Source organism: Anneissia japonica, unplaced genomic scaffold (assembly GCF_011630105.1).
Source record: "Anneissia japonica isolate Jap-2015-1 unplaced genomic scaffold, ASM1163010v1 scaffold685_len2926416_cov193, whole genome shotgun sequence".
Lineage (NCBI taxonomy): Eukaryota > Metazoa > Echinodermata > Crinoidea > Comatulida > Comatulidae > Anneissia > Anneissia japonica.
Genome location: NW_022692922.1, coordinates 126049 through 148378, shown reverse-complemented (window position 1 = coordinate 148378; position 22330 = coordinate 126049). Strand labels below are relative to the sequence as shown.

The following is a 22330-nucleotide window of genomic DNA, read 5'->3' as shown; positions in this document are numbered from 1 at the left end:
TTTAAACGGTTGGTTGTAACAATAAACTCGCAAGACTGCCCGCGACAGATTGTACAAGTGCGTGGTTGGCTGGGTTGTTTTGGTCAGAAAGGAGAAACTTTGTCTGTGAATTGATTCTCGAACGAGATAATGAAAGCTCTCTAATGACTCAAGCTACTGTATGACCGTTTTTATATTTTTGATGAAGCCAATTTCTTCTAATTTTAAATACGTTTTCCCCTGAATTTGTGATAATTCGTTATCACGCAAGTGCTAAATGCGTGACACATTTATGATCTAGCATGTGCTTCTGCAAAATGCGTGTTTCATCCAAAATCACTATGAAACTTAACGCGGGACTGTCCCGCACGATGCGTGACGGTTGGTAACTATGGCATAGATAACTACCGGGCCCTAGGTAAAATTGGTAAAAATGCACCTGATCGAACCTAGAGACACTGAGCCTTTAGTGGGGTCTACTCAGGCGAAACTCTTAATGCTCATACATTCTGAGATATTTTAAAACAGATACAGCATTTCAGAAATATCTAAAAAAACTAGAAGTAAATGTGACTGTATCTTGGAGACACAGTTCACTAACTGTTTATTACCATGTAAAGTTTAGAACAAATGTCATTGATGATAAAACCAAATAGACTTGTTGCAAAATAACCTAAATTTAATTGTGTTTACCTATAGGATTTAACAATGGGCTTCTTCTACCATGGGTCTCAGATCATTCATCAGGACTTTTAATCATGACTAAAAACAACTCCACTCCCTAAGTCTCATAGAGACTTCGCTGCTGAAAAGCATTACATTATTTCATTTATTTAAAGAGAGCCCCTGAATATAGGCTGGAAGGTCACCCTCTATAAATATGGTTTAAAAAAAAGGCGCTCAAAGCATGGACTAGTTTGTATAGTAACTTTCTTTTCCCGTAAGGGTCTCTTCGTGTCTGAGCTACTTGGTAAACTGACATACAGACCTTCTTATTGAATTTTTTGTTGCATATTGTTGTTGATGTTGCTGTATTGTTATTGTTAGCCTATTATTGTTATTGTTAATATTAGACCTACAGGTATTGTATGTTATTTTTCGTGTCGTCACAACACCAGGTGGCGCCCTCTGGACGTTGGTTACCGTTTATTACGCCTGAATGACTTCATAATCTTAATGGTTTAGAATAGGCTTTCTGGAATAGGCATTTTAAAACCTAATAATTTACCATCAAAATGTACTAAAAACACAAAAAGCTTGCATTACAGTATATTAGTTATCGAACACACATTTAATCCTCAATTAACATTTACAAAGAAAAATTAAGATACAACTTCTTAATAATTACGTTAGAAATTGTGATCAATGGTTTGTCACTGGAGAAAATGGCGTTGGTTGAACGCATTTTGTGTCGCCGATAGCAACGGAGTAGTATCACGTGGTATTGTGACGTAATACTGTAGTACTCTTTTGTTGCCAAACTCTGTACCTAAGCAATGGATAACAACATGGATATTGAGTTTGTTTCACTATCTTATGCTGGAGTAGTCTATCTTTATTTTGCCAAATGTACTTAAATGTCATAGGTTACTTAAATGTCAAAGGTTACTTGCGTACATACTATTTGTACAATGTACCATACCTGTAGTGACAGTCTCGCATTCATGTTTTAATCACACTGTAGCCAACAGCACGACTCACTAATGTACAGTTACTGCTTCATTTAGTAACCTAGTTACAGGATTCTATGTACATTACTACACAGTAATCTACAATCAGCAACTCACGCTGTGATGTACCTCTAGGCGGACAGGCAAAAGCCGAGGTATTAGATGCTAAGTCCTGATATAGCAGATCAACTGCTGTTATTTATTCTCAGGTTGGTGTTGGTTATTCAATGTGAATACTGTATGTTGGTTATTCAATGTGAATACTGTATGTTGGTTATTCAATGTGAATACTGTATGTTGGTTATTCAATGTGAATACTGTATGTTGGTTATTCAATGTGAATACTGTATGTTGGTTATTCAATGTGAATACTGTATGTTGGTTATTCAATGTGAATACTGTATGTTGGTTATTCAATGTGAATACTGTATGTTGGTTATTCAATGTGAATACTGTATGTTGGTTATTCAATGTGAATACTGTATGTTGGTTATTCAATGTGAATACTGTATGTTGGTTATTCAATGTGAATACTGTATGTTGGTTATTCAATGTGAATACTGTATGTTGGTTATTCAATGTGAATACTGTATGTTGGTTATTCAATGTGAATACTGTATGTTGGTTATTCAATGTGAATACTGTATGTTGGTTATTCAATGTGAATACTGTATGTTGGTTATTCAATGTGAATACTGTATGTTGGTTATTCAATGTGAATACTGTATGTTGGTTATTCAATGTGAATACTGTATGTTGGTTATTCAATGTGAATACTGTATGTTGGTTATTCAATGTGAATACTGTATGTTGGTTATTCAATGTGAATACTGTATGTTGGTTATTCAATGTGAATACTGTATGTTGGTTATTCAATGTGAATACTGTATGTTGGTTATTCAATGTGAATACTGTATGTTGGTTATTCAATGTGAATACTGTATGTTGGTTATTCAATGTGAATACTGTATGTTGGTTATTCAATGTGAATACTGTATGTTGGTTATTCAATGTGAATACTGTATGTTGGTTATTCAATGTGAATACTGTATGTTGGTTATTCAATGTGAATACTGTATGTTGGTTATTCAATGTGAATACTGTATGTTGGTTATTCAATGTGAATACTGTATGTTGGTTATTCAATGTGAATACTGTATGTTGGTTATTCAATGTGAATACTGTATGTTGGTTATTCAATGTGAATACTGTATGTTGGTTATTCAATGTGAATACTGTATGTTGGTTATTCAATGTGAATACTGTATGTTGGTTATTCAATGTGAATACTGTATGTTGGTTATTCAATGTGAATACTGTATGTTGGTTATTCAATGTGAATACTGTATGTTGGTTATTCAATGTGAATACTGTATGTTGGTTATTCAATGTGAATACTGTATGTTGGTTATTCAATGTGAATACTGTATGTTGGTTATTCAATGTGAATACTGTATGTTGGTTATTCAATGTGAATACTGTATGTTGGTTATTCAATGTGAATACTGTATGTTGGTTATTCAATGTGAATACTGTATGTTGGTTATTCAATGTGAATACTGTATGTTGGTTATTCAATGTGAATACTGTATGTTGGTTATTCAATGTGAATACTGTATGTTGGTTATTCAATGTGAATACTGTATGTTGGTTATTCAATGTGAATACTGTATGTTGGTTATTCAATGTGAATACTGTATGTTGGTTATTCAATGTGAATACTGTATGTTGGTTATTCAATGTGAATACTGTATGTTGGTTATTCAATGTGAATACTGTATGTTGGTTATTCAATGTGAATACTGTATGTTGGTTATTCAATGTGAATACTGTATGTTGGTTATTCAATGTGAATACTGTATGTTGGTTATTCAATGTGAATACTGTATGTTGGTTATTCAATGTGAATACTGTATGTTGGTTATTCAATGTGAATACTGTATGTTGGTTATTCAATGTGAATACTGTATGTTGGTTATTCAATGTGAATACTGTATGTTGGTTATTCAATGTGAATACTGTATGTTGGTTATTCAATGTGAATACTGTATGTTGGTTATTCAATGTGAATACTGTATGTTGGTTATTCAATGTGAATACTGTATGTTGGTTATTCAATGTGAATACTGTATGTTGGTTATTCAATGTGAATACTGTATGTTGGTTATTCAATGTGAATACTGTATGTTGGTTATTCAATGTGAATACTGTATGTTGGTTATTCAATGTGAATACTGTATGTTGGTTATTCAATGTGAATACTGTATGTTGGTTATTCAATGTGAATACTGTATGTTGGTTATTCAATGTGAATACTGTATGTTGGTTATTCAATGTGAATACTGTATGTTGGTTATTCAATGTGAATACTGTATGTTGGCTGTCTCTTATACACATCTAGATGTGTATAAGAGACAGAGCCTACACTACCCTATGCTCATAAGATTTCAAATCTCTCATCATTTGCTATCTGTTTTCAAAATCCTTTTATAACAGTTTGAATATTAATCAACTTACAATATGAAGGAACAATTGAGTTCAAATAACAAAATCAGCAATTCTAATGAGATTTAGAGGAATAATATTGGACGAACAACCAGTGATGGTGTCAGTGGGGAGGGTCAGGGTGTTTAAGTTCCTGTTGGGCAGGCCAAGTCCCTTCCCCATCAGCCATGAAGGGGCCCATATTTTTGCATGTTACAATTCACCTTTCATGGGCTATCTTAGTAGTATACAAACCTTTCCTTTTGTTTTTTTAATAAATTTCTTAATTTTCGAGATTGGATAATAATATCTTGTCGCATTTTTAACATGTTGGCTGCCAGCGCCGAGTATACTCGTTCCACAGGGTGTTGCTAAGGGCGCTAAGAATGACTATACTTGTCAAAATCGGGGTAACAATCTAGCGTTTATTACTTCTTTGTTATGCATTGTAGAACCACACCTAGACGATAATGTACAAATAATGGATGTATGTTTGTTGAACATTATCTTTCTGGCAGTACACTTGATTGCATGAGTTGGGACGCCTTCTCAACATATACCAACCCATGCAAATAGCAGACGAGAAAACTTGCACTTGGCAGAGGCAATAAGACATGCTGTCCCAGTGCCGGTGACGAGTTTACTCACCCCCAAATATTTTCCAGCTAATTTATTAGACGCACTATTTTGATGATATATGACTGCACCTGCAGATAGAATTTCAAAAAAGTATGTTTGTACATGTACTGTACACTTGTTCTTGCACACGGGAAGGAACCTAAAAAATAGGTCTGGCAGTCAACATGTTAATGTATCAGATGTTTTATAAAGAATAAAGCCAAATAAAGTCAAGCCAAACAAATCATGCAATTTGTTTTCATATGCTTAATGCTTTTTGCTATGAACCATATTTAAAGAATCAATTACCTGTATATATGTACAGTATGTAAAATAAAACAAATATCTTGTGCACATAGAGACTTTATTCATTGGATTAGGTTTAATAACTTTGGTAGTTTTGAAACTGGTTCCCATTATTCTTTTCTTTAAAAAATGCAGTATACAGTACTTGCTGCCTTAATCTTTGAGGGCTTAAAACACTCATACTCAAAGTGACTTACAGTACAAGTAATATACTCATCATTGTAAAAATGGGAATACTGTATGTTGGTTATTCAATGTGAATACTGTATGTTGGTTATTCAATGTGAATACTGTATGTTGGTTATTCAATGTGAATACTGTATGTTGGTTATTCAATGTGAATACTGTATGTTGGTTATTCAGTGTGAATACTGTATGTTGGTTATTCAATGTGAATACTGTATGTTGGTTATTCAATATAAAAATGTTCTGTTTCTAATTTTCCAGGGCTGCTGGTGGCAGGAAGTTTAGATTAGGTTACCATGCCGTTGCAAGCATGAGGTAAAAACCGATTCTGTTATGTATTTAGTACTGAATATTTTAAATATTATATTTCTTCCATTTTAAATCTTGTGCTCTTTCCATTAATAGAAACTGATTTTTTACATGGAATCAAATGTGGTTTTGATGTTGGCTCGTTTTCCATCAAGCATTTCAAAAGATGAACGACGTCATAAAGAAATTGATAGCAATTACCCGGAACAAAAATTACATCTTAAATTATACTAAATTGAAAAATTTGTTAAAAGTCTACTATATGTAATGTCAAGATAAAATCAGCTTAAACACAGCATCAATAACAACAATAATGTTACTCTTATCAATTTGTTTAGGTTGTTTTTATCACATAACAAAACAATTTTAATACTGCACGCGTGTACAAAGGCAAAAATGAATAGATTGAGCACGCTGCACGTCGCAATGTTTGGATAATTTCATAAAAATAAGATAAGTCCAATATCAAGCATATTCCTCTATTGAATTTTAACAAGTCTTTGATGTAGCAGGTGGGCCATATTTTCATCAATTCACAAAATGGAAAGCGCCCGATCCCTGGGCCGGCTGTGAACTCGGTCAGTTTTTCTTCTTGATAGCCTTTGAAAAAATGCAAAACATAACGGAAGATGCAAGAAAATTGCCTTTGTGTTTGCCACTTCAACCTAAGCAGATGGATTGCAAAGTTATGACGTCGTAAATAAACAACTTCTCACAAGTGGGCTCAAATCCCGCAGTAGTTCAATGATAGATAGGCCTACTCTGTAATTTCAATGTTCTATGGCTTCTGAATAGAATACTGCACTACAGTATATCTTCAGTACCGGTGCGGTAGTTCTCAACAGGATAAAGGCGCCAGTAAACATATTCTGTATACTGAAAGGAATGGCCACATTATGCTCATTAATAGCTAATCATAAGATAGCTTTCTCAGAATGTTTACATTTTTGACAGGCAAATTGCTTTGTGCTAAATAATAGTATGAGTGCATGTGAATTCCTGCTACAACATGTTGTTACTATTGAACATAATTACTTTGTGGACATCGTAAACTTCACGTTGTCACAGTCCATCTTGGAATGTTTTGAAGCTGGTGCTCAGTCCACGCTATCAAATTGTAAGTGACAATAAAATGTGATATGACGTCATCATGCACTTATATTGATAGTGTGGGCTGAGCTTAAGACACAAAAGGGTGTTTGAGGAAAATGAGATACCAATTTCTGAATATTTAAAGAGTGGGGGAATGGCACCCTTTCTCCCCTTTTATGATGAAAACCTGTCCTGATTTTTTTAAAACCATAGTCATCTTATTGATATGCATTATCTAAGTATCTGCTAAGTATCTGGTGAAGACATTATTTTTTGCTCTCATTTGCAATTGAAAGCTCATGAATGTAGTTTAAATACATAGCAGTGTACATGTTGACCTGCATTCTTTGACAGTAAGGCCAAAAACAAATTGTTGTACACAATAGAAATCAGTTCATTACCAAAACTTGATTTTCTCTTGATGATTTTTGTTGATAAATTATAACTACAGGATTAAAATCCAGGTTAAAGTATTATGTAATTTATTTTTGTAATTTATTTGTAGTAATTTATGTTTTATATTGAATTATTTCTGGCTTCCTTGGAAAGCTGTGCAGTCACTGAATTGTTACACACTTTGTAAAGAAATATTAAATAAATAAATAAATTATTTAATAAAGCTTGAAAAGTGGCTTTTGAACCATTGTTGAAGTAATTTTGCAAAAATAGCCAACCTTAGATTTTTTTAGATGTTGGGTTGGTCATTCTTTGGCAACATAAAGTTGTTTTTGTCCTGATAATAATAATAATAATAATAATAATAATAATAATAATAATAATAATAATAATACTAATATTACTAATAATACTGTGTCACTCTCTCTAAGGTATTGAAAAAATTTAATTTCCCCTTTTCGTCCTATTTCAAATATAGAATTTTATTTTTAATGATTTAATGATACATTTACTCATTTCTTATAGCCGTCTTCACCTGCATGCTATTAGCCAAGATTTTGATTCAAGTTGTTTGAAAACAAAAAAACATTGGAACTCATTTACTACAAAGTTCTTTGTAGATTCTGGAGGTAAATATTCCACAGACAATTATAGGCCTATTGTATCTTTGCATTAATGTTGCATCATATTATCATATCGTCATTGCCCTAGTTTTTCCATGTTAAGCACTGCCTCTCAGTGGCGGTGCAGCAATTTCCCTGATGGCTGGGCAAGAGTTGTACTTTAGCGTGTAGCACCATCCGAGGGCCATAGGCCGAGGGCCATAGGCCAAACCGGGGAAAGGGTTCGGGAGTTCTCCCCCCCCCCTTTCCATTAATGAGATAATTTTTTTAAAATAAGAAGCCACTAGATAGATGCTCATACAGGGCATTGTGACCTAAGGATGGTGTTTTTTGTATTTCATTGGCGTCCAAACCATTAACTTATATAGGCTTATCCAATTCAGGCCAACATTTGATGTAAATGTTTTAAAATAAGACTTTTTAATCCCCAACGAATCCCTCCTAACTTCCCTGGCGGGGGTGGGGAGTAAAGCTTCCCCCTCCCTTGAGGGGGCTAGGTGCTGTAGCCCCTCCTATCCACTGCTGTCTCTATAAATTTTCGGAGCTATCTTCAGTACCTTTTCCAATGGACTTTCTTGTTTATCCCATGAATTGGAATAACATTCCTTCCTTAATTAAAACTGTCTTTACTATATTTTGCTTTTTAATAACTAATATCATAGTTTTTTTTCATTATTACTGAGTTATATTATCAAAATGCTTATGCATTAGTGTTCTGTTTGAAAAAAGTTAATAATTGTTATTTGAGTGAATGTGATAAATTTAAGCATTATAGATATTGGACTTAATTTATAATTTGACAAGTTTGATGTTGGTTGAGATGCTAATGTTAGCAATTTTTGTTTCTTGCAGTAATCATTAAACAACTTGAGGAAAATGGAAAAGTTGATATTGCATTTTTGAATCCGTCTGAATTACTGAAAGAAGAATTGAAGTGAGTCTATTTTTATATGTATTCAATCATATTTTGACAAGGCAAAGAAAGAATCATTGGATTGGATGTACATATGGATAACCCACGAAGTCTGAAGTAGACTTTCTTATTATTTGTAATTGATTTTGTATGTAATGTAAATACAGTTATGTTACAATCTGGAATCCTCACTCTTATAGGAATGTTTAATTAACATTATTAATTCAGGTATATTCATTAAGAATTCTTACAACTGAATTAATAATAGTAATGATCAATTTTGGCAATTAAATTATATTAAATTAAATTGAATCAGATGGTTTAAATGAGCTTAGTATAATAATTTTACTTATTGGCTTAATGAATTGTTTTCTTTTGTTTTGTGTGTTCAAAATTTATATAATTATTTATAATCGATTTTGTATGTAAATACAGTGATGTTAGCCCTTGGGCTTTTTAACCGTATATGATGTATTTGCATATTAGTCATATATTGAGTCATAATTAATGACCTTGTGCATCCTTTGTCTGGCGACCGGATTTGACGGTAACGATCGTTTCCGGTACCGTGTGACCAACAAGTCATGGAAACGAAAAATCGTTTCCCATGTCTGGCCATAGCCTAGCCTAGCTAGGCCTAGCCAGAATTAACAAACACTTACCACAATCATAATTTCAGTGGAAAAGTGTGAGCCAAATACTTTTAATTCTGAACGGCAAATCATATGAGCGGTGGCCGAAATTATCTGAGACCCTATTATCACGGATAGCATCCGATCGTATCGCGAGAAAATGGCTTCCGCGCTAGAACAAAAAAAAAAACAAAAACAAAAGGTTGCATCCTCTCTACTGCCTGCTCTACTACTACTAGGAATTACCCATGCTTGCGACTAGTCAGGACCTCACCTACAAATAGTAAACATTTTTATCTTTGTTGACAATGTTTTGTAAAGGTCAATATTGTCTAAGACTAAGCCTAGGCTGGGCCTTAAAAAGACTGTTTTTCACTAGGCCTAGGCTAGACGAATTTATTCACGCGAATCGAAAAATATGACCAATACACTTACGCAATTAATAATCTTTAAAAAAAAATTAAACTGCGCATGCGTATAGGCGAAAATTTGCAATTCGCGTGAATAAATTGGGCTAGTGGAAAACTGCCTTTTTTAGGCCTGGACTTCGGCTTAGACCAAATTGCCCTAATTTACTAAAAAGCAATTATTTATATTTATGCCTAGGCCTAGTAGTATCGAAAATGGATTCCCTTGACTTTTCCATGAACACTAAAAACAGTTTCCGATAGTTTCCCATGATCACGGGGCACGGAAACCAAAAGTAGTTTCCTATGAAATTTGAAATCCTATGGCCTGCTTTGGGCTGTTATTTTGCTTATTCAATTAATGTACATTAATTTTTTTTCTATGATAAGTCACTATTGTGAAGTATCAACCATATATAAATGCTTTTTATACATGTTTTATACATATTCAACTTGCAATATAATGTAAAGGAAGTCTGTGACAGTTGAATATTAAAGGTTAAGACCAGTATGAATGTAGTGATGTTACATATATTGTGCTTACTCCCCCAGGGAAAATTATGACAAAGGGTTGAGCTTGTGTAGTTTCCTTTTTCCGGCCATCATGAATACCATCTGTGGGTTAATATATTGACATTAGTCCATTCATGACAAAGTAGGATTTTAGAGAAAGTTTTCTTTTCCATCCCTGTTTTGCAATCTTTCAATGGTTAATAGTACCGTGTGTTTGGATACAATCCAGCTTGAAACAAACATGTTACCTTACCTACGAACAGTAAACACTTGCCTCAGCCTCATGCCACCTGAGGACTGTGTTGCTAGATTTCTTAGTTCAACATCCTGTAATGTTGGACTCTATACGTCATTCATCCTCTTGTTATTTTGAAATGTAAATGAATGTGACACAAGTCCTCCTTCTGTGCGTGTCCCTTGTCGCAAGAAAATTAAATAGACGATATTCATGGCTGAATTCATATGTGGTTAATCGAGATACGATCTGTTTCCAGTAAAGAGGGTAAACCAGAATTTCTCATCGTGACGCACAACACGATTATTCGGAACATATAAGCTAGGACCTTTCTAAGAACAGTGTAAAATTGTATCAGAGTGAAAGTAAAACGTACTTAAATGTGGGAGCAGCCTGGCATTGAAATCAAATACTGTACAAAGAAATAATCTAAAAATAACAATAAAAATGATATAGTAATTATAAATAAATAAAGATTCCAAATATTGTATTCACCTTCGTGAGGAAAGCATTAATTAACAGCAGTTTGGAAATGTGGGGAAAACTGGAAGAGCATCTGAAAGTTGGTTTATTATTGAGCATTGATGAAGGCTGATGTTGAAACTTGTATCTCAACACAGAATCAATGCCCCGGGGACTTACTCTTAAATATTTCTATACGGGGATGTGCCGCATTTATGGGGTATATTTTTGAGGACTTGGTAGCACAAGTGTGGGAAATATGGGGGGAGTTGCAGCTTTTATGGGTTATATTTGCGAGGAATTTGTAGCGCAAGTGTGGGAAATAACCAGGCTGAAATTGGTAGTTAAAGTCCCTGTGCTATCCTGTGCCAAAGTGCCACGATTTTCCGCATGATGTTACCGGGAATTTCAAGCTAGATTGGGTGCTAAGCCCCTTGCTAAGCCTACCTTTGGTACCGCCACAAGATCGCGACCGGACGGAACATGTTTTGCCATCGGGAACCAGTCAATATTGCGCCCTCTCTGGCACTATTGAGTGGCCTTTTTCCTGTTGTCTATTAGAGCACAGTGCTATTTTGTTAAATGGTAGTTCAAGTCCATAAGAATTTTCAGTAAAATAGGTAGCGCAAGTGTCTCATGTCTTGAAGTGGCTGCGGCACCCCCCTGTTTGGTTGGTATGCAGGTGAGCTTCCTGGGATCAATGCACTTGCCATGCATCTTGTGCCCTCTCTACCATAATCTTTCTTGGTAGGAAGTTACAGTAGTCATTCCAAGGGGACTGTAAAAAGTAAACTGTTAAAAGTTTGGTGCTGCTGAGTGGAGTCTGAGATGGGGTTGATGGTTAATTCAGGGCCCAAAGAATGACAGGCACTAGCTGTCAAAATAAGGTATAACTGTACTGTATATCATATTTGTAGGCACATTCCTTCACTCTGCCTGGCATTTTAACACCTGATATATAATTCATCTAGTTTGTTTTGTGTTCATTCAAGACAATGATGTCTCTGTTTCATTCACCAAAGTAACTTGATAGCAGTTTCATATCACCAAAAACATCTGAGGAAAATGACACCTTGGGGAGGCATGCTTTTATGACGTAGCGCCCTGGTTCTTAATAAATTTGGCCTACATGGCAAATTAATTTGGCCTGTGAGGAAAAAAAATATTTAAAAATATATTTAAAAAAACATATTAAAAGTTAGATGAATACATTTTCAATAACGTATAGAAAAAAATGCAAACCCTGATCAATGTGCACGGGGATGGTTTCAAAATGAGCAAGATGATAGGCCATAAACAGAATGAATCGCGCCAAAATCTGGCAATTTCCATGGTTCTATTCTCCATTGTGTGTTTCAAGCGGGCAAAAACAAAACAAACAAAACAAGCAAATAAAAATGTGTGCAGGGGAACCTTTCTCAGTTGCAACCTTTCTCAGTTGCAACCTGATGGTGGGGGTGGGAGGTCCGATGTGAGGGGGTGCTAGCTCGCAAATTAAAATGATAGGAGGTAAATTTTATCTACTTGAGCTGATTTATTTTCAATGGGGAGACTGGACGGGGTGTCCGCATCCCCCCCCCCCCCCCTAGATGTGCCAGTGGCGGCTGTAGGATATAATTTAAAACTAGGCCTACATTTTTTTCTTTTTGGTCCGACTGCCTGACAAGCTTTGGTCTTGACCAGACTGATGGGGGACTTAAGCCCCCCTGGCGCCGCCACTGAGATGTGCCACTGGTTGCAACAGTTATAAGCCTAGCCTATTCTTCACCATTCCAAGTTACAAAGTTTCATTGTCTCCATCTAATTCATTTTTACCTTGAAGACCGTTAAATAATTAAAACTGCAGTTAATATCACTTGAATACCATCATCAACATAATTTGAGATATTTTGATTTAGAATGACATGAAACATCATTAACCATGTCTTGGGACCACAGTGGATGAAGTTTTGTTACTTGGGGGACACCTCCAATATGTGTATTGTGTATTTAACACCTGGTAGGTACATGAAAAAGTTGCAAAATCCATGAAGCTCAGTAGATTTGTGGATGTAGAAAGCTTTTTAAAGGATAGTTTTACACAGGCATCTGGAGTAAGGTTATGGGCCTGTTTCTACTGACAAAATACAAAAGTATGGTATTCAGTGAAACCGGTTTTCATAATTGTTTATAAACAAAGACCGCATTGCAGTTTAATTTTAACACGAACAGAAACCGGTTTCTCCTAAGGAGGTCGTTGTGCAATGACGTCATTTTTACCCACAGCGAGTTCATTAGGCGGAAGTGCGATGAAGCGTGGAAATTTCCAGGTCAACAGAAATTCATTCGGTCGAATTAACTTGAGTAGCTAGTTGCGCGAATATTCGAAATGGTACCCTCGATGCATTTTTTTTAGCTATGAGCTTTGTTTAATCGGAGAAATATTAACAGTACGAAAGATAATACTCTGTAGGCCGCGCCATATAGGCCTATATATATATGTATGTACGTATGTATCTAATATCTTTTCTAGTAAACTTTATTAACTTAAATTGTACGTAGAGCTAAGCCCTGTCTCTTATACACATCTAGATGTGTATAAGAGACAGGTATAACAGTACTGGCATACTTGAACAAAATGCAACAGAACTTGCAATATTTAATCAACTAAAATTTATTATTATGACGTCATGTAATCAGACATTGTTGCTTTATCCACGTAAGCAAATATGTTGGTACCACGCCTCCAGGGCAGGCATTCTATTCTAAACATCTCGGGAATGTATCGGGCAGGCCCGAGGTATAAATCTTTTCATCAAGCTAGGAACTAATTGCTATATGTTCATCTTGCTTGGATGAGCATACTGATAATTCTCATTAATCCATGCCATGCAAGTCACTTGTATTACACCTTCTGTTGTGGAATGAGTTATGTTGACGTTTAAATGCCAAAAATTACACCTAGACAAACATCAATGTATTCATCGGAAACATTTAAAAATTCATATATGTGCTACAAACCCCTTCAAAATTCAATTAAAACATTGGATTGCACATTTAAAGGGAGGAACGAGCTTTCAAGTTGCATAGACACTGGTTCACAGCGTCATGCTATGAAAATCCTTACAGTGATTAACCAGCCAAATTAACAATGCAAGCAAATATAGCAGCAGTAATATTGCCAATAGGTTTGATTGGCAGAGCGGTTAAGTCAGGGGCACCGTAACCTTCAGCTCTAATATCGGCGCTGGTTGAGAACGGCTCACTCGCCAATGGTTCCGGTGGTGGAACAAGTCTTCTCGGATAAGTGTACGCATTTGGATCGTGTGCACTTTAAAGAACCCAGTACCGTAGGGGGTTAAGTGATTAATTTCACTTATTGGCATATTCTTGGCGCTCATGCCTAAAGAAATGAAATGGGAAAAAAAATATACATCTCTTTTTCCATTGAAAGCTAATAACTAAAAAAAAAAAGTAAGGAATAATTTGAGTATACATCAAAACATTTCTTTTTTGAGTACTGAAGAGACATTTTAAGTATTCTTGTTGACGAACTTTACACATACACATCTTTTTCTTCAGAAATATATCAGCTACAGTATTATAATATTTCCAATATACAGTACAGTCAATGACTAATTTACAGCCTTAGTAACAATATTTAAATCCATGATATTAATAATAATAGCTGGCTTATTTTTTCATTTTTATTAGAACCAACAGAGTTAATAATAATAAAAAATATTACCTCAGTGACGTTTCTGGTCCAATCAGGTACCTTTCCTCAGACTAATTACATGTTGGGATTGGTCTTATCCCGGTGTTGATGTTTATTATGAGGTATCATGTTTGAACTGTGATAATGTATATATTGGCGAGACGGGAAGAACGCTTAGTAAACGGATCAGTGAGCACAAAAAAGATGTGACATCATTCAGTACTGGAGTTAAAACCAGAACAGCAAGATCGTCTGTGTTGAATGTGCCACATAAACCCGCAATAACCAACCACATGGTCCAGTTTAATCATGTTACCAATTGGGATGTTAAAATTTTGGAAAAAGAAAGTGAAGAAAAAAGGAAAATAAAAGAAGCCATTTTCATAAGAAAACAACCTAAAAACATGAACAGAGATATAGGGGGGTATAAACTTTTGTACATTTATGACAACTAAATCAAGAAAGCAAAGGCAGGGGGCCGAGGGGAACATGCTACGTCAAACACCGGACGTTAGAGGGCGTAACTAAGCATCAACACCGGGATAAGACCAATCCCAACATGTAATCAGTCTGAGGAAAGGTACCTGATTTGACCAGAAACGTCACTGAGGTAATATTTATTATTATTATTATCTCTGTTGGTTCTAATAAAAATGAAAAAGTAATCCAGCTATAATTTTACAGAACCAGATTAAATTCTTCAATGAATTAATAATAATATTTAAATAATGATGAACTCAGAACTTTCGATCTCTACAGAGATCTTTATCAACGAACTAATCAGTAGATAGAGATCAAAATGTTCCGAGCAAGAACAGTTCTGTTTCATAATACATACAGCTTTTACAAAAAAAAAATTTAAATGGAATTTTTTGAAGATAATGATTATTTAATAATGTTATAATATATTTATATAGTTAACCAACCTGAGAGATTTGAAATACGCGAGTGACTACGCCAGTTTTATGCAGCAGTTTGCCAGAATGCAGACTGCTGCACAAAACAGCATTTCCCAAAATTAGAAAGATATCTAGGTAAGGATAGGCGCTCAGTAAAATACAGTATACATATTGTAGTTGAAACAACTGTATACTGTAGTACTACCATATTTAAAAAAAAAAACTATACCAATTTATATACATACAGTGAACCATTATGGCTGCACTATTTTAGATTCTCCTTATTAGGTGTGGCAGAGTAAAAAACCTTGGGGGACACAATCAGAGGCAGATATTGTTTTAATTTCCTTGAGTGGTGTGGCACCAAAATTTACAATGACAGTATAAATTATTTTATGTAAAAAAATTAAATGCTAGACAGAGAATATGCCCCTAAAGACTCTTTACACTTTATTCACCTGTGGCATAGGCCTGCATGTGTACATGTAAATTGTGATTAAAAATATGAAAGCTTTTAATCTTTGCCCACAACACTGATAACAATACCCTTCTAGTAGGTTTTTCTACATCAGAATATATTTAGTATATCATGTTAGAGTTAAATACAGTACATCTTCAGGTTTTGTAAATTGCTGAACTTGAATATGCAACACTAAATTAAATAGAAACAGAAAATTCAAAAAAAAAAGTTATGGAAATTCATGGTCAAGATGGAAAAAAAAGACAATCACGGAGGAATTTAAATTATACTCAAGGGAGGTTAATGACACACGAGAAATGCGAATGAAAGAAACGATTCTTCTGTTCTCATAATCTGAATTAAGGTTGACTGATGCTCAGATAATCTTTGGCATATATCACTCCTTAACTCATTAATCATCTGTACTGTAGTATTCAAAAATTGTCTGCAACGCAATCCTCTTCATCAAAGGGGATTCCGCATAAATACCTATATATTTAAATGTATGATCTTCGATTCATTTCGACCTTGGAAGGGATGTCAATAGAAATGTATGACAGATTTCATTGGTAAAGACAGATTATTGGAATTTTGTTTGCTTTTTCTCAGGAATAGCACTGTACACATTTAAATTAATGTATGAATAATAAATCTCAGAAATTGACATAAATAAAAATATAAACACATATTGTTTGCTACAGTGAGCATATTAAGAATGGGCAAAAACAAACATACAGTATTGGTTCAATGTTTTTTTATGTTTATACACTTTCTTTTATTTGAGTCCCCACAATATTGGCAGTTACATAAACTGTTCGACATTAATAAAAGGACTTTAATTTAAAACAACACAACACTGATATTGCCTGTGGAACAATACACTGAATAGTTGGAGAAACACAGCTAAACCAAAACTGATGACAAGTTACATACAATTAAAGGTCTTAGAACGAGTGAGGAACACATTATCTACCACCTGAAAGACATTGAGTTGGTTAAGAAAGTGATTTTAAGAAACAATTTACCTTGAACTTAAACTAATTACTGATACAAAATAATTTAATAGAATTGGGTATTGACTTGCATTCATCTATGGAAAACATTATTCAGCAGTGCATTTTCATGCAATACTAAAAATCTAAAAAATCTGTAAAAAATAATTTGACGTGTGGATGTAAATCATGTACAACTGACAGTCATAAAAAATTGCTTTATTGAATTTTCCTTGTAATGTTTGGATATCAATATCCACAAAAATCAGATTAACAGAGATTATTGCATCGTCTAATTCCATGGTAGAGAATTTAAGACCGTAGTCTAAACCTTTCGTCAATTCAATATCTGATCATCACCTCCTATCACTGCTGCGGCGATTGTTTCAAGAATCGTTATTGCTGTTGTAGCCACGAAGCCAACGGCAGAGGCAATGCAACGTACCTTCCACATCTTTGGTTGAATAATGTGATTGTTATGCAGATAATGGACCATACCAAGCTAGAAAAAACAAATTTGAAAAGGTCTACTTTACTTAATAAACAATTAAGCAGCATTGCAGGAATAACTACTCATGTTTTAACTGAAGTCTTTCTAAATCTGAAAGGGGAGACATCAGTGGTGCTTGTGGGGGTCCTATTATAGAGAGATATCCTCTCCCCCAGTTGGGAAAGCTAATCAAATGTTATCAGGAAAAACAAACTCTTATGTAGCATGGGAACTTCAGATGAAAAGCTTGTACATAAAAAAAAAAAAAAAAAAAATTTGACAATACCTTTACTATTCAAATATCTACCGATATAAAAGAGAATAGCAACTCTGTAACCGACAAAACATTAAATATTTGTGGCAAAACTGACATTAAAAATGCATGTCAACATTAAGTGAAAAAAGGCAATAGAAATTAATAACAAATCTGTCATTTTGCTTTAAAAAAATACACCAAAGAGATTATAGTTCAAAGCAATGATAGAATCTAGAGTAGATTGAAGTGGAATGCAAGTCTATATGCATTACTGTAATACTTTGCCATTTGAAGGGCTGTAGTGCAAGTTTTCTTTTTAAATTCAATCTTTAGATCTGTCAATCAAAGTTGCAGCAGGATAAGTATAGGAGACGTTAGGAGAGATACATTAGGAGAGATTCGTTAGGAGAGATTCGTTAGGAGAGAGATTCGTTAGGAGAGATTCGTCAGGGGAAAAATAATATTTATTTTTTAATTATATATTATATCAAATTTTGGCTTGAATTGGATAAGCCTATATAATTGATAGTTTGGACAAAAACAAATGATACAAAGAAGACTATCAAATGACATTTGACAGGTTATTAACGACTTTTATGAGGTGTTTTTTTATCTTGTTTGTTTTTATGAAACATGCATTTTGGAAAATCTATGCATGAATTTATTTCTATTTTTGCTTGGCATTAACATACACCTTTCTTAAATGCCATGTACTGTATGAGACTCCAGTAGCTTATTATTCTTAACAATTTCTCCTTGGGGAGGGGGACATATTGTATTTTGTAAACAAATATTCCATTTTGTAATATTTGGTGTTTTTTTTTTCAATTTAAAAATGGCAGGCGTTAATAAGGGCATGTCCCCCTGTATCCCGCCCTCCTGAACTCCATGCCGGATTGAAAATACTCCCTCGGGTCCAAAGCAAATATCTTTGCAATTAGATTTTTAATGAATTTGAAATGAAGGTGTAGGTCTACGGTAGGGATAAGGATCAATTAGCACTTCCCCCTTTTTATACATACCCATCCTCCTCGTTGAAGTATCCAAGGAGCAAGCCTTTTTTTCGTGAACTTTTGCATGCAGTCTACAACCAAGTTAGCAAATCGTGTGTTCTCCTGTTGAATGCAGTCAACAGCCAATGTTGCTGTGAAAGCAAACAAGGCTATGATCCTAGCCCAGCTGATCCCCCTACCAATAATCTCAGAGGCTACAACATTAAAAACTCCCTGCACATGGTCTTCATATTCGAAGTTCATTCTTAAATAGTTGCATACATCGGCAAATAGATTCGGATACATCAATTCATACTCTTGAGCTACTTGGATCAACTCCCGTGATATATCGCTACACTTTCCGTCATGATGAATCTCTTTATGCACAAGTTTGAGTGCTTTTAATTTAGAGTAAATATAATCTCTACATATAGCTTTACTTTGTTTTACAATTTCTTCTTCCGTTACAGGAGGAAAATCGTTAAATCTATTTAATAACCTAGCCTGCAATGTCAAAAGCACTTGAGCGAAGTTCTGTTTGGTCCAACTATTCTGCGTACTGTTGGTAGTGTCCGACGACCAACTTGTTGCTGAAGAATCCACCGGGGCTAGGCCTAGGCCTTCATCGGGCTTCTCGTTGTTTTCAGTCATTAGTTCTATCAACTTAACTATTTGTTTTTACTTCCTTCTGTTATAAGTTAAAGAATTCCTCTTGCAATGAGTAAATCAGTTAATTGTTAACTAGGCCAAACCTAGTTACTGAATCGACCTTCTCATTTCTTCCCGTTTGTCAGTTTACAAAATAAATATCCAAAGGTCAAGATTGTTACTGACATATATTTTTAAACGTTAATGAAAACTATTCTCTTTATACTTATATGGATTTCATTTGATGTTTAACTTAAGTATGAAACATTAAATTATTATTAATTAATTAAAATCTTTGCATGTTTTTTTTTAATTGAGGCTTGTATGAAAACTTTTTAGGTACTATATAGCGTGTTTCTAATTTTCCTTATCTGGCCACCTACGCACACTTCAATAATAGAAACCCGGAAGTGGTATTATTATGAAGAGTGGTATTCGAAGCCCATATGCGCGCGTACAGCTTGGTGTATTCGTATTAACTTATTTAATTCTCAAAGAGTTTTTAATTTTGACCGCGGGATTCAGAAATTAAATAGGCCTATTTAAAAAAAATGAATTTACTGATTTCTAGCGAGCCCGACCAACAATGGCCTTAGAAAAATTAAAAGAATAAAAGTTCAACTCTATGGGAAACCCTTACAAAATAAAATGAAGTATTAAAAGATTAAATGAATGAAATTTTAAAAGATTAAATAGACCATGGCCACATTAAATTCATTTGTCACAAAAACTGTGTGGACAACAGAGAGGCCTAGCTACAGTATCAATTTTCATAAGTAATAAAAAAAAAAAAAAAAATCAGTTTTCAGTGGTAGCCTTCAGCACAAAGCAGTAGCAAAACAGGTGGCTCCAGAAATTTGCCAACAGGAAATTTGCCATTTAGAGCGTCAGTGGGGGTCCCAGAATAATATCTCTGGTAGGGTTCAAGGGGGTTTTTATGGCTTATGGCAAAATTGTGCTTTTAGACCACAATTAAATTGCCAATCAAAACCGTTATTTTGGCAATATTTGGGTGGGGATCTTCCTTGACAAGCCCTCACCTCCGCTGGCGCCACCCCGAGCAAAGACACTATAATAGTTTATTTTTAAAAATGGCTTCCGTATCAGTTATTCCTCCATGTTGTGACTTACATTGTTTATCACAATAACTACATCATGATCCATCGTTATCTCTAAATTGTTAACATGTATATACTTTTTGCTATATTTAGGTACTCGTACCCTGATGCAGGTAGCAGGTGCTAACGAAAATTTCATACCAATAAAATTCAATGTCTCATATTCATGTCTGTCAACCATTCTATAACCGAGACATATGTGGAATCGCATCAATTGCATCAATTTCATTCGACCTTTAATATAATAGAACACTTCACTTTTAACTTAAAATTCATTTTATATATAAGTATATTTTGTTCTACTGGTCTTTTATTGTTTTACAAAGTATTATTATTGATGAATTATGCAATGCATCGTAATAAAAAATGTTCGGCGTAAAATGCTATGTATCGAAATCGGTCAAGATAATTCCTTCATAAATGATCCCTTGGCATTGTAGTATTAAGTAAATCACAGCAGCTATAGCTGTCATAATTATCGCAGGCCATTTTCAGGAGATCGTATTTCTTTTAATTAGTTCTATAGTGGAAAGAAATAGTATTGTGTTAATCATAATGTCACCCTTGATTTATTATGATCGTTGACATATCTGCATAGGCCTAGATAGTGAAATATAGAAATCGCGTGACAGAGTACGATATTGTTTGAGATTATTATGTTTTATTTCGGGGTCATTTATATTCATAAATTTAAAATGTCATACAAATTTAAAAGTTAATGAAACAGATTGAAACAGAATCCTTGGCCGTAGCAAACGTTATGAACTTTACTGTGGATTGATTGACTTTTTTTTTTTAAATAACCAAATAACCATGGTTTATTTCTGTGCCTATGCTTTAATTTGATTGCTTCCGACGAAGATTGTTTTTTAGCCAAGAAGTCTCTGCCTCCTTCTTTTTTGTGTTTTAGGCCTGTAGTTGTTCCTAATTCGGAATACAACCGGACCTGGTCAAGGTGACGCGCATGGGCGTTCGTGCAGGCTTGAAAAGCCGGTTTTTTTTATTTTTTTTTTATTTTTTTTTAATCGCATTGTAACATTTGTTTGTATTTATTAGTTAGGCCTATGCACTTTTAATATGTCATTGGCTACTGGTCCAATAGTTTAATAAAATATTCAGGGGCCCGGTGGTGCGTTCCCAGGGTACTCAAGGCTTACAATATGCCAGGTGCTATTCATTTAAACCAGGATTTCGCATCAACAATTTTATGTCTTATGTTTGTTAGATGCTGCCTAGAGGATTAGGAGGAATTCCCTAACCCTTCTTTTATAAAAAAAAAATTATAACATGATAATATAATTAAAAACTACCACTACTACTGTATATAGGTCTAATATCAAAATAGGCCTATATTAAAAACTATTACTAAAAAAATACATTAAAACTTTTACAAAAATATATCTATATTTTTTTTAAATATTGAAAAATCCTTCATAATTTAATATTGGACTAAAATTCACAAACATCATGTGGCCGGTATACTCTTGGTTTCATGGCAGTACCTTTCCATCCTCCAGGTCGCATGCACCAAGAGTTTTCATTGTGACCTAAAAAAGTTAATGTTAACCTTTGGAAACCGCTTACAAGTCTGGGATATGTCCCATTTCCGGATATCTGAGTTGTCATTGCTTTATTTCTTTATCCTCAGCCCCAAGCATGGTTGAGTTGATGCGTGTTGAGACACCCCCCCCCCCAGTCACCTAATTTTGTTTCCCCAATTTGACAAAAAATTATTTTATCTACATCGAAAAGTCAAATTTAGACTTATAATATATCCCCACCCTATTTCCCCACAATTTAAAAAGAAACTTCATTTGATCTACTTAAAATTGAACGACTGAATGTCAAATTAAGACACTTAAAAGTCTAAGGTTGCTATTTCTCGGCATTTATAGTAGAGTGTTATTTTAAAGTTGCCACACCCATATTTTTCTCCTTCGACAATGGTGGAGG

The 22330-nt window shown here is 34.4% G+C and overlaps 1 protein-coding gene across 1 annotated transcript; it reads right to left on the bottom strand.

Moving 5' to 3' along the window:
• Positions 1 to 13460: 13460 nt before the first annotated feature.
• On the bottom strand, positions 13461 to 19429 carry LOC117100485 (bcl-2-related ovarian killer protein-like). Its single transcript, XM_033240189.1, has 2 exons — positions 18642 to 19429; positions 13461 to 17375 (listed from the first exon to the last, which is right to left on the bottom strand). The coding sequence occupies exons 1-2, from the start codon at positions 19260 to 19262 to the stop codon at positions 17211 to 17213; spliced, it is 786 nt and encodes a 261-aa protein (XP_033096080.1). The 5' UTR covers positions 19263 to 19429; the 3' UTR covers positions 13461 to 17210.
• Between the last annotated feature and the right edge of the window lie 2901 nt (positions 19430 to 22330).

Bases quoted from the DNA above. Each gene is read 5' to 3' on its own strand.
- LOC117100485 (XM_033240189.1), bottom strand. From the start codon at position 19,262: ATGACTGAAAACAACGAGAAGCCCGATGAAGGCCTAGGCCTAGCCCCG. The intron at 17,376-18,641 runs GTATGTATAAAA...TGTTTTTTCTAG, and splicing joins TACTTCAACGAGGAGGATGG to CTTGGTATGGTCCATTATCT.